A 17,562-nucleotide genomic window follows, 5' to 3' on the forward strand; every position below is an offset into this window, starting at 1 on the left:
ATCAGGGTTCTAGCCCCGGCTTTATCACCTACTATGTAACCCGATATATGTAAACAAAAAAATGCTCTCCACTTACATAACAGCAAAGTTCACTTCAACATCGATTTTCTCCATTTTCAAAAAAATTACCATATACTTGAAGAAAATTACCTAATAACTTTTCTTTAAAAGATTTTATTTATTTGAGAGAGAGAGAGAGAGAGAAGGAGAAGCAGACTCCCCACTGAGCAGACAGCCCGATGAGGAGCTCGATCCCGGGACCCTGAGATCATGACCTGAGCTAAAGGCAGACACTTAACCAACTGAGCCACCCAGAAACCCCGACCTAATAACTTTTTACATAATTATTCTGGTCAAAATTAGTTCATAAAAGGAAGAAAACCCAGAGAACTGACTTTCATCAAAAATGTAAAAATTTTAGAGGATAAAAATTCAGGATGGCGGGGCACCTGGGTTGCTCAGTCATTAAGCGTCTGCCTTCGGCTCAGGTCATGATCCCACAGTCCTGGGTCCGAGCCCCACATTGGGCTCCCCGCTCCGCGGGAGTCCTGCTTCTCCCTCTCCCACTCCCCCTGCTTGTGTTCCCTCTCTCGCTGTGTCTGTCAAATAAATAAAATCTTTAAAAAAAAAAAAATTCAGGATGACTGCCTGCCATTTGGGAACAAAATTAAATTAGATCTTCTCTCATATCACACCAAATAACTTGGCCAGGGGTGCCTGGGTGGCTCAGTCATTAAGTGTCTGCCTTCGGCTCAGGTCATGATCCCAGGGTCCTGGGATCGAGCCCCGCATCAGGCTCCCTGCTCTGCAGGAAGCCTGCTTCTCCCTCTCCCACTCCTCCTGCTTGTGTTCCCTCTCTCGCTGTGTCTCTGTCAAATAAATAAATAAAATCTTTGGAAAAAAAAAGAAAGAAAGAAAGAAATAACTTGGCCAATCTGAACTGTCTTTAGTTAGTAATTATGAATCAGTATTTACTAAGTAAGACTTTACAGTGAAAACTGTGCAGTGTACAGGAAACTCTATCATCTTTGCAACTTTTCAATAAATCTAAAACTATTCTAACATAAAAGTTTATTTAAAAAACTGGATTGGGGTGATGCCTGCACAATGCTACAAGTTTACTAAAAATCAGTTAATTTTACACTTATAATGTGTGAATTTTATGGTATACAAATTATACCTCACTAAAGCTATTTTTAAAAGTTCCTAGATCTAAAGGTTCAAAATGAAAAAAATTATAAAATCAAGAAACACAAGAGAGGAACTTTACACCAATCAAGGACGAGGAAAACATCATGAACTGACAGGTATGTTTAACTTAACCCTCTGCACGCATTCAGTCCACAACAAGGTAAAAAAAATAAAACTTTAGGGGCGCCTGGGTGGCTCAGTCGTTAAGCATCTGCCTTCGGCTCAGGTCATGATCCCAGGGTCCTGGGATCAAGCCCTGCCATCGGGCTCCCTGCTCAGCGGGAGTTCTGGTTCTCCCTCTCCCGCTCCCCCTGCTTATGTTCCCTCTCTCGGTCAAATAAATAATCTTTAAAAAAAAAATTTTTTTTTTAAATAAAACTTTAAATACTGAAGAAACTATCGAAGACTATTTTTTAAAAAGATTTTTATTTATTTGAGTGTGCACAGGGCAGGGGCAGAGGGAGAGGGAGTCTCAAGCAGACACCTCACTGAGCTAGGAGCCTGATGTGGGGCTCAATCTCATCACCCTGAGATCACAACCTGAGCTGAAACCAAGAGTTGGACATTTACCCAACTGTGCCACCCAGGTGCCCCGAAACTAGAGAAGACTATTATTCACACCTTGAGGATGTTCGGAAATCTAGGAACACAAAAAAATACAGAAACCATAAACATACAAATGGAAAAATGTGAGCACTTAAAAAATAAAAACACTGTAAAAAAAAAAAAAAAGGTGAAAGACCAACAACAATCTGGGAAGAAATATTAGCCACATATAAGACAAAATGCTAATATTCACAATATAAAAAATTCTGTTAAGAGTGAACAAACCAGGGGTGCCTGGGTGGCTCAGTCGGTTAAGCGTCTGGCTTCGGCTCAGGTCATGATCCCAGGGTCCTGGGATCAAGCCCCGCCATCGGGAGCCCGCTTCTCTCTTTCCCTCTGCCTACTTATGCTCTCTCTCAGTCAAATAAATAAATAAAAAGTATCTTTAAAAAAAAAAGTGAACAAGGGCGCCTGGGTGGCTCAGTCGTTAAGCGTCTGCCTTCGGCTCAGGTCATGATCCCAGGGTTCTGGGATCGAGTCCCACATCGGGCTCCTTGCTCGGCGGGAAGCCTGCTTCTCCCTCTCCCACTCCCCCTGCTTGTGTTCCTGCTCTCGCTATCTCTCTCTCTGTCAAATAAATAAATAAAAAATTAAAAAAAAAAAGTGAACAAACCAAAAGAAAACTAAGCCATGCTATAAATCAAGTAATTTAAGAATACAAATTAGGGGCGCCTGGGTGGCTCAGTCGTTAAGCATCTGCCTTTGGCTCAGGTCATGATCCCAGGTTCCTGGGATCGAGCCCCACGTCGGGATCCTTGCTCAGCAGGGAGCCTGCCTGCTTCTCCCTCTCCCTCTGCCGCTCCCCCTGCTTGTTCTTCTTTCTCTCACTGTCGAATAAAATCTTAAAAAAAATAAATAGCAAATGTAACCATCAATGACACTGGTTACATGAAACATGTTACATCCATACCAGGATGAGGCTATGAAGTGGTAAGGAAGTTCATCACAAAAGGTTGTAAAGCTAAAAGGGCAAGCTACAGGCAGAATGCTGTGATCAGTACACTTTTGTATAATGAAGCAGGTAATCTATTTTTCTGTGATTTTATTTTCACAAAATAAAACAATGAAAGGGGGTGTCTGGGTGGTTGTCGGTTGAGTGTCCTACTCTTGGTTTTGACTTGGGTCATGGTCTCAGGGTCCTGGGGTTGAGCCCATGCATCAGGATCCCCATTCAGTGGGTATTCTGCTTATCTCCTTCTCCCTCTGCCCCTCCCCCACTCATGCTCTCTTCAAAATAAATCTTAAAAAAAAAAAAAAAACAACACACACACAATGGAAGGGATCATAAAAAACTAAGAAGAGTACCTACAAGAGTGGGAAAGGGTAGAGAAAGATACCTAGAAATGAGCAAATGGGAATACAAGGATGGAAAAGAGAGATTTCCCCAAAAACCTGCTTTTTATTTTTTATTATTTTTGTTTTAATTTTAATTCGTTAATTAACATACTATATTATATTAAGTGTACAATACAGTGATTCAAGACTTCCATACAACACCCATAAATATAAATTTTGTAATGTAACTTGAAGTCTGGAATTGTGATGCCTCCAGTTTTTTCTTCTTCAAGATTGTTTTGGTTATTTGGGGTCTTTTATGGTTCCATACACATTTTAGGATTGTTTGTTCTACTTCTGTGAAAAGTGCTGTTGGTATTTTGATAAGGATTGCATTAAATCTATAGACTGCTTTGGGTAGTATGGACATTTTAACAATATTTGTTCTTCTAATCCATGAGCATGGAATGTCTTTCCATTTCTTTGTGTCAACTTCAATTTCTTTCATCAGTGTTTTATATTTCAGAGTACAGGTCTTTCACCTCTTTGAGAAAACCTGGTCGTTTTTTTTTTTTTATTGTAATTCTGACCACAGGTTTTTTGGTTTTTGTTTTTTAAGTAGGCTCCACGCCCAGCATGGAGCCCAAACCAGGACTCAAACTCAACAGTCCTGAGACCAAGACCTAAGCCAAGATAAGAGTTGGCCACTTACCAGACTGAGCCACCCAAGTGCCCCATCTTTTTGGTTTTTTTTTTTTATTTTTTAAAGATTTTATTTATTTATTTGACGGAGAGAGACATAGCGAGAGAGGGAACACAAGCAGGGGGAGTGGGAGAGGGAGAAGCAGGCTCTCCAATGAGCAGAGAGCCCAATGCGGGACTCGATCCCAGGACCCTGGGATCATGACCTGAGCCGAAGGCAGATGCTTAACGGCTGAGCCACGCAGGCGCCCCTCCATAGACTTTTTAAAAGGGGATAATTAGGAAAGTTTCTACCTTACCAAAAAATACAAAAATTAAAACAGTTATCATACTGACAGCCGCAACAACATAAATGAATCTCACAGATACTATGTTAAGTGAACACAACAACACACATTACGTAATTTCATTCATATGAAGTTTAAGAACAGGCAAAACCAACGGATGTGACAGGGTGATAGTTACCAATCAAAAAATAATGGGAGGGGTTACCATCCTCTAGGGGATACTGAGAAAGGGCATGAGGAAACCATGGACACTGGAATAAACTGTATCTTGATCAGGGTGAGTTATGTGTATGTATAAAAACTCACCAAGCTAAGCAACTGGTGTACCTACTATACTTTACTCTGTATATACAGATATATATTGTACTTCAATAAAATTAAAAGTATCAAAAAATGAGGAATATTTAATGATGTGATGAAAAGCTTGTAATATAATGTTAAATCAAAAAGTAGAATTTCGGGGCGCCTGGGTGGCTCAGTTGGTTAAGCGACTGCCTTCGGCTCAGGTCATGATCCTGGAGTCCCTGGATCGAGTCCCGCATCGGGCTCCCTGCTCGGCAGGGAGCCTGCTTCTGCCTCTGACCCTCCCCCCTCTCATGTGCTCTCTCTCTCTCATTCTCTCTGTCTCAAATAAATAAATTTAAAAAAAATCTTTAAAAAAAAAAAAAAAGTAGAATTTCACACTGAGAGGGAACATTATCATACTTCTCCTGATTTAGAATAAGAAGGTGGGGGGGGGGGGATTAAAGAAAATACACCAGAATGGTACCTCAGGGTGGAAGAATTTTCTTTATAGTTCACTGTAGTTTCAAAATCTCTAGTTACCAAACAATAAATTTTAAAAATACATAAATATATATATGTTATTTTTAATTTAAATTCAGTTAGCCAACATATAGTACATCTTTAGTTTTTGATGTAGTAGTCAATGATTCATTAGTTGCGTATAACATCCAGTGCTCATCATATCATGTGCCCTCCTTAATGCCCATCACCCAGTTACACTATATATATGTATATATATATATATATATATTTTTTTTTAAAGATCTTATTTGAGAGAAAGAGAGAGTGTGAGAGAGCGCACGAGTCGGTAGGGAGGGGTAGAGGGAGAAGCAGGCTCTCCGATGAGCAGGGAGTCCAATGCCAGGACCCCGAGATCATGACCTGAGCCAAAAGCAGATGCTTAACCAACTGAGCCACCCAGGGACCCCAATATATATATATTTTTTAATTCAGAAAAAGTACCAACTAGATCTGGAATTTGAGGACATAACAGAAAAAATAACATCTGCAAATTTATTAAAAGAACCTTCAAACATCTAATATATAACAATGCTGGTACAAACTTAAGTGACTGACTACAAAGGACCAGGTTAACACCCACAGTAGTGTGCAAACACGGCCTGCTTATTTTATAAAGTACAAGATATCCAGAAAGGGGAAGGGGAAAAAAAAACAACCACCACCCTAAGACTCCCTAGGAAGGCAAAGAAACCATGGTGCTGGAGATTCAGAGACAGGAAATTACAGAGTTGTACATTTTCCCACACCTAATACCTAAGGGCTGAAACCTGCTTAAAACTCTTAAGACACAACTTTTGAGGTGCCTTTGCTCTGGAGGTTCTGATCCTAAAGATTTTAAAAATCCAGGAAAGGCAGTAAGATCTAATAAAATAATGAATGTCTAGGCCTACCCTAATACACAGGGAAGAAGGAAACTAATTTTCAGTAGCTAATTGTTCCTTTAATAAGTTTTCCTCCGCCCCCCAACAAAAAAACCATTATTAGTTATATGGGGGAGTATCTTATCTCAGTTCCCTACAATTCAAATTTTATATTTTTATTTATTTAATTTTTAGAGAGAGAGTGAGGGAAGAGCAGAGGGAGAGAGAATCTTTTTTTTTTTTTTTAAGATTTTATTTATTTATTTGACAGAGAGAGACACAGCGAGAGAGGGAACACAAGCAGGGGGAGTGGGAGAGGGAGAAGCAGGCTTCCCACTGAGCAGAGAGTCCGATGCGGGGCTCGATCCCAGGACCCTGGGACCATGACCTGAGCCGAAGGCAGACGCTTAACGACTGACCCACCCAGGCGCCCTGAGAGAGTCTTAAGCAGGCTCCACGCTCAGTGCAGAGCCCCATGTTGGGCTCGATCTCACAAGCCTGAGATCATGACCTAAGCCGAAAATCAAGAGTCGGAAGCTTAACCCACTGAGCCACCCAGGAGCCCCTAGAAGTCAAATTTTAATCCTCACTTAGTACAAGGAATCAATGCTAGGTTTTCTTTCCATTATTTTAAGTGAAGATTATTTTTATGGTATTAATTTCTAAAAACCAAAAGAAAGAAAAATCACTAATCCACTGTCAGGCGCTTCATATGCAGCATCGAACACTGTCACCTGGGCTCTCGTTAGGACTTAGCAGACAGGCAGTCAGGGCAGGGTCCCCAACAAGAAGATAGAGAGTCAGGACAGCTAAAATAAAACAGCACTAACATCCTGTTCTGCAGCTTACACAGGACCTCACTAACATTCTGTTTTGCAGCCTTTGCAGAAATGATTTCTGCAAAACGACCTAAAATGAGACAATTAGGGCGCCTGGGTGGCTCAGTTGGTTAAGCGACTGCCTTCGGCTCAGGTCATGATCCTGGAGTCCCGGGATCGAGTCCCGCATCGGGCTCCTTGCTCAGCGAGGAGTCTGCTTCTCCCTCTGACCCTCCCCACCTCATGCTTTCTCTCTCTCTCAAATAAATAAATAAAATCTTTAAAAAAAATAAATAAATAAAATGAGACAATTAACCACAAAGCATTTGTCATTATCACCGGCAAGGGGCAGTTAAGACATAAGCTTCCAGATGTCAGTAAGAAAAAAAGTCCATCAGCACAGAAACATTAACCTAACAGGTAGACAAATACGTGACCAAAGCCCTGATTGGCACGACTCAGCAAACCCTGACTGCTTAAGATAGCTCCTCAAAAGGGGTCATAATAACCCCTAAACTTAGAAACTCTGAGGACAACCCACTGGGCCCCCCTCCCTTTCTGGGAGCTTTATACTCTTGCTCAATAAACTTTGCTTCGCTGCCCACCACTATTCATCTGGTCTACCTCTTCATTCTTGGAAGTGGTGTGGACCAAGAACCACGGGCATTAAGGGGACACAAATCCTGCCACATTATGTTATCAAAGGGACAGAGGTGTTGAGCAGAATGGAGCAAAAGAGCACAGAAAGGAGAGCTGTGGAAGTAAACAGAAGAAACAAGAAAGAGGGACTGAGTTCAGCAAAGTAAACTTGGGCAGGTGAGGGGAGAATGGATGGAAAAGCAAAATACCTGTGGCTAAACTCACCTCCAAATAGCTTATTTCAATAGCATTTCTTAGGCACTGGGGAAGCTAAGGGAAGGGGAAAAGAGATGAGAACCCAGACAGTGCTGGGGCACCTGGATGGCTCAGTCAGTGGAGCATGCGACTCTCGATCTCGCATTTGTGGGTTCGAGCCCCACCCTGGGTGTAGAGATTACTTAAAAATAAAATCCTTAAAAAAATAAAATGATAAATTTAGTAAATAAATAAATAAAAGTAAAGTGCTTTCTGCTTCATCGTCATTATCACGTCCATAAATTATTATGGCTATCTTTCGCCCAATTATCAAAAGCACCTAGAACTGATTGAAACCGCAGGACAGTAAAATCAGATGAGAGGCCAAAGTTCACTGGAACTCTAATATTACCAGCACTAGTCTTTCTAGTCTTTTGTTTTTTTTTTCAGGCTCTCGAAACTTTGAATAAACAAATCCAACAGCCAGTGAAAACCGACACACCCAGAAACTCTCAGCAAAACATTTACATCATAGTTCACAATAGACTGTCCTATTCCATCTACAGGTGGCCTCGCCTGGAGCTAAAGGTCGAAAGAAAACAATTCCCCACACCTTCATGCTTTATGGGGGGAAAGAGGAGGAGGAAAAAGAAACCAAGCAGGCCTCAAGGCAAGGTCAGGAACATAGGAACTCCACTCTCAGTGGTGTGTACCCACCAGACCTTCTGATGTTCCTAAGACTGTTTCCTTTTGGCTCCTTAACTAACTAGAAGAAAATCTCATCTACAGTTCTAGATTTCTTAAAATCAGACATACACAGGGATGCCTGGGTGGCTCAGTCAGTTAAGCGTCTGCCTTTGGCTCAGGTCATGATCCCAGAGTCCTGGGATCGAGCCCCGCATCGGGCTCCCTGCTCAGCGGGGAGTCTGCTTCTCCCTCTGCCTGCTGCTCCCCCTGCTTGTGCTCTCTCTTTCTCTCTCACAAATAAAAATCTTTAAAAAAAAAATCAGACATACAGAATGCCAGAGCTATGGGAGCCTTCAAGATGACCAATGTCTTTATCCCTAACCCTGACCAGCAATCCCCACCCTTAGCGCTCTTTCCTCCACTCCCATTGGCTAGAACAAACCTGTGTCCAGGTTTCTCAACTAACCCTCATGGCAAGAAGTCAGTCTGCTCAAAGAAACCTATGACGACAGTTTCTGAGGATGCTTCCAACTGCTTCCTAACAGGGTTTCTGAGAAATAAAGTCTCACTTCAGACATCTCTGAAGACATGTTAGGTATCAGTAATATATATTTCCCAGATATTTTTGGAGAGAGGAACTTGCTAAGCTTTCAGCAAATCACATCTACACATACTGGTAGAAATAACAATATATATAAAAAAAGGGAACTGCTCTAATCTCTCTCTGCCTCACTGAAGTATTTCCTAAGTATCCATGCAATTAGACACTGTAATTTGCTAGGCTGTTATTGATGTAAAAACTTCAGACGTATGGCACCTGCTACAACTCCAAAAACACCCTTCTTAACCCAAGACAGCAAGCACCCTAAGCAACAGTGTTCCCCTCCAAAATGATAACCAGGAAAATAAACGGGGAGGGGGAGGAATGGTACTGTTTTGCATAGACCAAGTTCTTTCTGCATGATTCCTTTAGAAGCCATTTCTTTTCAATGCCTAAATACACGTCTTAAAAATGGAAATCTGAGGGGCGCCTGGGTGGTTCAGTCAGCTAAGCGTCCAACTCTTTTTTTTAAGATTTTACTTATTTATTTGAGAGACAGAGAAAGAAAGCACAAGTGAGGGGAGGAGCAGAGGGAGAGGGACAAGCAGACTCCATGCTGAGCATGGAGCCCAATGCTGAGCTAAATCCCACGACCCTGAGATCATGACCTGAGCCGAAATCAAGAGTCAGACCCTTAACTGATTGAGCCACCCAGGCGCCCCAGAGCCCAACTCTTGATTTGACTCAGGTCATGATCTCAGGGTTGTGAAATCAAGCCCCATGTCGGGCTTAGTGCAGAGTCTGCTTGAGAATCTCCCTCCCCCTGCTTGTGCATGAACCCCCCACCAAATAATATATAAAATCCAAAAAATCTGGTTTTCATTTTGCAGTAAAACAATTTCCACTTATCATAGCACCTTCTTTAAAGATCTGAGTAAAACATGAGGGCACAACTTTTGCAACAAACAAAAACAGTAATTCTAAGAACATAGTTTCACAAAGCACTAAAGGTCAGGTTTAGAGACAGAAACCTGGTGTTTTAATAAAATACCGGACATTTGCTGATTTTTTTTTTTTTTAAAACACTTACCCACTCTTCAACATTGGGGGGTTGTTCGTCATAAATATGTTCCTTGTCCCACAAAATATTCGACTTGTCATACTGGTCCATCTTTCTTCGAGTTTTCACAGCAAAGAAAATTATTAAAGCAAAAGCCACGATAACCATGAACCCCAGTACAATCGCAATTGCCTAAAAAGAGATTAAAGATATTGACACAGATTTTAATTGTTTACTTTATCCTAATCCACCCTCAGTAAAAACCTAAGGCCCTACACTACATATCTGTGGTTTGACAGATATAAAACTGATAGTTACATTTTAGAAATATAAAATGTTGGGCTGAGGCTAACAACACATACACAGCTTAATTCAATACTCAAAACAGGCTTTAAGTTAGGTACTATCATTCCCTTTTAAATTACAGAAATCTAGTTCCAAAGCTTGAGCACCAAGTGGCCTTATTTTTATTAACAGATGAAAATGGCCAGTAAATTAACTCAATCATCAGTATCCTTCGAAAGGGCTTGAAAAATGTTATTCTCAGAAATAGCTTTAAATACATAACCATGTTTATAATCTTGTTCATAACACACACTGGGCAAATGTTTTTACACTGAATGTAAATTCCAATCTATAGAGGATCTACCTTACCATAAATTATGAGACAGGATCTAACCAAACTATAAATTAGAGAAAATGGATGAGTGATTCATGTAGTCTGGCAGGTGGTTTCTGTTAGAGTCGTCTTTTGTGTACTCAGAAGAAAGGGCCCTGTGACAAGGAAACCTTTGCCCCGACAGTTCTTCCAGTGTCTGATAAGTATGTTAAGTGGTCCACTGGCCTGGAGACACTTGAAATTGAGGCAGTAACAGGACCCTGGCCTGGATTCTGCTCATCGTAACAGGAGGGTCTCTGTGCAGCCATCTAACAGTGATATCCTTTTTCAGTGATTACAGGTTTTGGGCACACAGAGGACTAAGAGAGATGGGGGTGTGGTAAGAGAGGAGCACCAACCCTCAGCCCTGTTTACCAGAGATACATCTGAATGCCAACAACAAATATTCTGAAATTCAGAGGGAAAACATTTCAGTCTTCAAAATAATGGTAGTTACTGGGGATGATCTCACCCCAAAAGAGTGACTCATTCAGGTAAAAGAGTGAGAATTTCTGAGTCACTGTAAGGAGAGGGGAAAAAAATAGGGAAAAAAAAATTAGAAATCCATAAGGAAAAAGATTAGCAACTTCACACCTATTAGCATGGATAGAATCAAACAGACAAAACAATGCTGGTGAGCATGTATAAAAATGGAATCCTCACACATTTCTGGTAAAGGTAAAACAGTGCAACCAGTTTGGAGAACAGTCTGGCAGTTCCTCAAAAGCTTAAACACACAGAAGAGACATCATAAGACCCTGCAATTCTATCCCTAGGCATATACTCAAGAGAAATTAAAACACAGGTTCACACAAGAAATTGTACACAAATGTTCAGAGCATTATTTATAACAGCCAATATGGACATAGCCCAAATGTCCATCAATTGATGAATGAATAAAATATGGTATAGCCATACAATGGAATACTATGCAGCAATCAAAAGGAATTGATATAACATGCATGAACCTGGAAAACATTAATGTGAAATGAAAGCCAATCACAGGGGCGCCTGGATAGCTTAGTCGGGGGTGGGGGTGAGCATGTGACTCTTGATCTTGGGGTTGTGAGCTCAAGGCCCACGATGGGTCCAGAGATTACTTAAATAAAACTTAAAAAAAAAAGAAAGAAGTCAATCATAAAAGATCACATAATGTGTGATTCTGTATATATGAAATATCCAGAATAGGCAAATCTATAGAATAAGATTAGTAGTCGGCTAAATCTTGGAAGGATTAGAGAAAGGAGAAGTTACTGCTAATTCATATGGGGCTTCTTTTGAGGATAGTGAAAATGTTCTAAAACTGATTATGGTGCGGGCGCCTGGGTGGCTCTGTCGTTAAGCGTCTGCCTTCGGCTCAGGTCATGATCCCAGGGTCCTGGGATCGAGCCCTGCATCGGGCTCCCTGCTCGGCGGGAAGCCTGCTTCTCCCTCTCCCACTCCCCTTGCTTGTGTTCCATCTCTCGCTGTGTCTCTCTCTGTCAAATAAATAAAATCTTTAAAAAAAAAAAAAACTGATTATGGTGATGGCTGCAGAACTCTAAATATACTCAAATTACTGAACCAAACTTTAAGTGGATGAATTATATGGTATGTTAATACTATCTTAACAATGACACCCAGCGCCCCTCTCCACATTCTGATTTAAATACAAGTGAGGCCTTGTCATCAATACTTTTTAAAAGTTCCCGAAGTGGGGCGCCTGGGTGGCTCAGTCGTTAAGCGTCTGCCTTCGGCTCAGGTCATGATCCCAGGGTCCTGGGATCGAGCCCCGCATCGGGCTCCCTGCTCGGCGGGAGGCCTGCTTCTCCCTCTCCCACTCCCCCCTGCTGTGTTCCCTCTCTCACTGTGTCTCTCGCTGTCAAATAAATAACATCTTTAAAAAAAAGTTCCTAAAGTGATTCTATTAAGCATCCCGAGTGCCTGTACCCAAAGCAGGGGCAAGGGCAAAAACCACCCATACCTCTTGGGGATCCACCACACAGTAGTGATACAAATACTGATCCATGTAAAATCCAGGAGTTGCAGATGCGTAAAACTGGTTGCAGATGGCATATATCTGTGAACTGTACATAGACCCAGAAGCCTGGGCAGTTGGGTTGACTCCCATTATATAGACAATTGTGGCAATAAACATCATGACGCCCAGGATAGCGCTCAGTATTATGACAGTCAAGTAGTATCTTCTTGTTCTAGATATGTCAGAACGTATTACGCTGGTAACAAATATCACCAATGCAGCAATGAAACAAAAGGCCACCATGGCCAGGAGGAAGCCCTTGGCTGCTCTTGGATCTGTGTAGCCTCCATAGCCATAACCATAGCCATAACCATAGGCATAGCCACTTCCGTAGCTCCCGAAGCTGCTGCTGTAAGGGTAGCCTAGACCACCACCCAGTAAGCCAGTTCCGTAGCCTCGATCCCAGGCAAGTGTGGAGGCAACACAGGCAAAGATGGCAATGCACATCACGATAACGAGCATAGACAGAATCCGGATGACTCCTGGAGGAGAGGTCCATTTGTAGAAGTGAAGAATTTCATCTTCCGGGTAGAACGAATACGCCGGCTGAGAGAGCATGGGTCGAACGTGCATGTCTCCACCGTAGACATCATTGCTTGGTGCATAATGATTGGGTTTGCTGAAATGCACATGAAAACACTTTCAAGTTAATACTGTTTGGAGGAAGCAGAAAGAACACAGAATGTACATGGAAATAATTTAAACCATCTACTGGCAAAAAACAAAACCAACTCTCAGTACCACCCCACTATAACAGGCCACTTTATGTCCCCCCAAATTCAAATGTCAACATCCTAAGCCCCAATGTGATGGTATTAGGTGGGGCCTAACTAGGTTCCGAGCTGGAGCCCCCATGAATGGGAACAGTGCCTTCACAAAGGAGACCCCAGAGAACCGTCCTGCCCCTTCTACCATGTGAGGATACAAGAAGCGGGCAGTATGCAACCCAGAAGAGAACCTTCTCTAGAACCTGACCACACTGGTACCTTATTATTGTGGACTTCCAGCCTCCAGAACTGAGAAATAAATTCATGTTGTTTATATGCTACCCAGTGTGTGGTACTGTGTTATAGCACCCAGAAGCTACTGAGACACCCACTGAAGAGTCAAGGTTTCTGTGTATCAGAATCACCTGGAGGGCTTGTTAAAACATAGATTGTTGGTCCCCAACCCCAGGTTGCTGATTCTGCAAGCCTGGGGTAGGACAAGTTTCCAGATGCTCCTGCTGCTGAAAGTCTGGGAGCCATACATTGAGAATGACTGCTCTAGGGCGCCCGGGTGGCTCAGTTGGTTAAGCGACTGCCTTCGGCTCAGGTCATGATCCTGGAGTCCCGGGATCGAGTCCCGCATTGGGCTCCCCGCTCAGCAGGGAGTCTGCTTCTCCCTCTGACCCTCCCCCCTCTCATGTGCTCTCTCTCAAATAAATAAATAAAATCTTAAAAAAAAAAAAAAAAGAATGACTGCTCTAATTTCTACAGAGTAGAGGTTCTCACGTTTTCTCCTATTAGAGTCACCTGGGGAATGTGTATAATCCCCAGCTGGAGCACTCCACGCCAGTTAAACTGTAATCCCTGAGGAGGGCACCCAAGCAGTTTAGAACAATGATGTCAACCCTTTGGCTTGTGTGATGTGAGACCAGTGCATTCAGATACGACACCTACAGTGGCCCATCCAGTGTCTCGTCCAATTTCTGGCAGCCTCACTCTCCTGCCTGAGAAAGCAATCATTCATTTATTCACGTGACAGCTATTTACTGGAGCCGCCAGGCTGATATGTGTGGGGCAGTGTGCTAAGTACTGAGGATACTACAATCAACAGAAGTGCCTCAACCCAGGCCCCCCACAGGTTAGTCTCTTCGAAGGCAGTAAGACATTAAATCACTACATGATCTCTAGTTAGTTATGGTAAGAGCTACAAGATAAATCAAATATTCAGTGAGGGCTCATCAGGGTGATGCCTAATTGGATCTTTATAAAAATAGCTTGCCAACTCTAGTGACTGAATCATAAACATCGCTGGAGACAGACACACTGATGTGTGACACACAGAATCTAAGAAATGTGGATCCTGGCAGAGCAAAATTCAATTCCTAAACTGACCTCACCCCCTTTTGTTTTTGCCATTATTTCCTTGGTCCACTTCTCTCTTTCCAAAGCAAGACATCTTACAACTGGGTGCTGCCAACCACAAGAATTCAAGGAAATGGAGAAACTGGAAAGAACCCTGACAAGCCGGTCTTTGAAAATGTCACGTATGAAAATTCCGTAACTCATTCTACTTGGTTACTTGGGATGTCTCCATCTGGAGCTGTCATGAACAATGTAGATCTGGGCATCTTGAACACATGCCCTCACACACACAAGCACTTCTTTTTCTAAGGTATATATCTAGGAGAATTTTTGAGTCAAATTTTTTTTTACCTTCAGCTCTATGAGATAATGTTGAAGTGTTTTCCAAAATAATTATATCACTTTTTAAAAAAATGATTCTATCATTTAAAATCCCATTGACATTGTAACATTCACAGAAGCATTGTTTATGATAACCTGAAACTGGAAACAGTCCAGATGTTTACCCAGAGGGGGAAGAGGTAATTGTAACATATCCATAGGATGGAATGCTACAGAGATGAGCTAATAGGGCAGCCACTAGCCACATGATTTACTGAGCACTTGAAATATAGCTGGTCCAAACTGAGATGTGCTGTTAAGTATAAAATACTTAGTTATCATAGTATAAAAAAAGAAATGTAGGGGTGCCTGGGTGGCTCAGTTAAGCATCGGACTCTTGGTTTCAGCTCAGGTCATGATCTCAGGGTCTTGAAATCAAGCCCCATGTCGGACTCTGCACTGATCAGGGAGCCTGCTTAAGATTCTCTATCCTTCTTCCTCTGCCCCTCCCCCCACCACTCATGCTCCCCCTCTACTAAAAAAAGAAAAAAAAAATTTACCACCACCTAGAGAGAACCCTAATATTAACTATGTATTTTGGGTGATAATGATTAGTCAATGAAGGTTCATCAATTTTAACACATGTACCACTATGGTGGGGGGATACTGATAATGGGGTAGGCAACGCATGTAAAAGGGCAGGGGCATATGGGAAATCTTTGCACCTTCCTCTCACAGTTTTGCTTTGAATGTAAAACTGCTCTAAAAAATAACGACTACTGGGGCGCCTGGGTGGCTCAGTCGTTAAGCATCTGCCTTCAGCTCGGGTCATGATCCCAGAGTCCTGGGATCAAGTCCCACATCCGGCTCCCTGCTCCCCGGGAAGCCTGCTCCTCCCTCTCCCGCTCCCCCTGCTTGTGTTCCCTCTCTCGCTGTGTCTCTCTCTGTCAAATAAATAAAAATAAAATCTTAAAAAAAAAAAACAAAAAAACATGTAAGAACAGTGGTTTCCAGGGAAAGGTGGGAACACACGGAAGGACTTGGAGGTGTTCTATTTCTTGACCTACATGATGATTTTGCTTTCTTTTTATTCATTATTTCATACACACGTCCTGTGCCATTGTCTATGTGTGTGTTATATTTCACCAATGTTTACAAAAGCAACCCAAAGGGGCGCCTGGGTGGCTCAGTTGGTTAAGCGACTGCCTTCGGCTCAGGTCATGATCCTGGAGTCCCGGGATCGAGTCCCACATCGGGCTCCCTGCTCAGCGGGGGGTCTGCTTCTCCCTCTGACCTGCTTCCCTCTCGTGCTGTCTCTTTCTCTCTCTCAAATAAATAAATAAAATCTTTAAAAAAAAAAAAAACAAACAAAAACAAAAGCAACCCAAAAATAAGTCTCAGGTTCATGGAGCACTACTCAATTACCATATTCTCTAGCATAACTTAAGGACCACATCATCACAACTGTGTCCCTATAATGTTCAGGTATTAGTCAAGAGGCAATGTAACAGAAGCACTGTTACAGTTAGAGTCATAGACTCTTACCTCTGAAACAAATAATACATTATATATATACATATATATTTTAACCTATAATACATTATATGTTAAAAAAGAGAGAGAGAGAGAGAGATAGTAGCAAGGGAAAAATGAAGGGGGGAATCAGAGGGGGAGACGAACCATGAGAAACTATGGACTGAAAAACAGAAGCACTACTACAGTTATCAAAGAGTTGAGGCTACAAACTACTTAAAGGAAAAAAAACTCTATCAATGTTTGGTAATAAATTTAAATTTTTCACTGTTAAATTTCCAAATGACTAGGGATGCCAAGAATCCTCAAACTTGCTTCTTGTTTCATATAATGGCAGGAATCACTCTTACAACTGACAATGTGGAAAACATTATGCCAAGCCACAGAATCAGTCACAGATGACCACATACTGCATGATTACATGTAGAGGAAATGTGCAAAATGGACAAATCCAGAAACAGAAAGACTGGTGACAGCCTAGTACGGGGGGCGGGGGGAACACAAGGAGTGAGTGCTAATCGGTAGCGGTTTCTTTGGGGAGAGGGTGATGAAAATGTTCTGAAATTGATGTGGTGATGGTTGCACAACTCTGTGAATATACTAAAACCACTGAACTGTCCATTCTTTTTTTTTTTTTTAAAGATTTTATTTATTTGAGAGAGAGAATGAGACAGAGAGCATGAGAGAGGGGAGGGTCAGAGGGAGAAGGAGCCTCCCCGCCGAGTGGGGAGCCCGATGCGGGACTCGATCCCGGGACTCCAGGATCATGACCTGAGCTGAAGGCAGTCGCTTAACCAACTGAGCCACCCAGGCGCCCCTGAACTGTCCATTCTAAATGGGTGAATTGTATGGTGTGTGACCTCTATCTCAAAAAAGTATTACTTAAAAAATTAACAGTGAGTCAGTGTTAGGGTCAGTCACCTAAACAAAGCATTAAATCAGAAGCTTCATACCATTTGTGAAAAAACAAAAATGAATAAATAGACACACAAGTATCAGCCTAGGTTATACAGAAGCAAACAATAGCAATAGGTGACAGTAGTTTGCCTCTGCACAGAAACACGAGCATCCTGCAACAGATGGATGAAGAAGATGTGGTGTATCTATACCCAATGGAGTATTATGCAGCCATCAAAACAAACAAACAAACAAAAAAACCCTGAAATCTTGCCATTTGCAACAATGTGGATGGAACTGGAGCGTATTATGCTGAGCGAAATAAGTCAATCAGAGAAAGACCTGTATCATATGACCTCACTGATATGAGGAATTCTTAATCTCACTGAGGGTTGC

The 17,562-nt window shown here is 42.0% G+C and overlaps 1 protein-coding gene across 8 annotated transcripts in view; it reads right to left on the reverse strand.

The window, feature by feature from the left end:
* The window catches only part of OCLN (occludin), a 53,488-nt gene that overhangs the window by 26,968 nt on the left and 8,958 nt on the right, over positions 1 to 17,562 (reverse strand). For all 8 annotated transcript variants that reach the window (XM_081826791.1, XM_081826796.1, XM_081826789.1 and 5 more), the window contains 2 exons: positions 12,290 to 12,965; positions 9,699 to 9,860 (listed from right to left, as the gene is read on the reverse strand). In XM_081826791.1, the coding sequence (XP_081682917.1) occupies positions 9,699 to 9,860; positions 12,290 to 12,965 (838 nt within the window). The remainder of the gene's footprint in view (positions 1 to 9,698; positions 9,861 to 12,289; positions 12,966 to 17,562) is intronic.

The sequence above is a fragment of the Leptonychotes weddellii genome, chromosome 7 (genome assembly GCF_054177405.1).
Source record: "Leptonychotes weddellii isolate Sample4059 chromosome 7, ASM5417740v2, whole genome shotgun sequence".
NCBI lineage: Eukaryota > Metazoa > Chordata > Mammalia > Carnivora > Phocidae > Leptonychotes > Leptonychotes weddellii.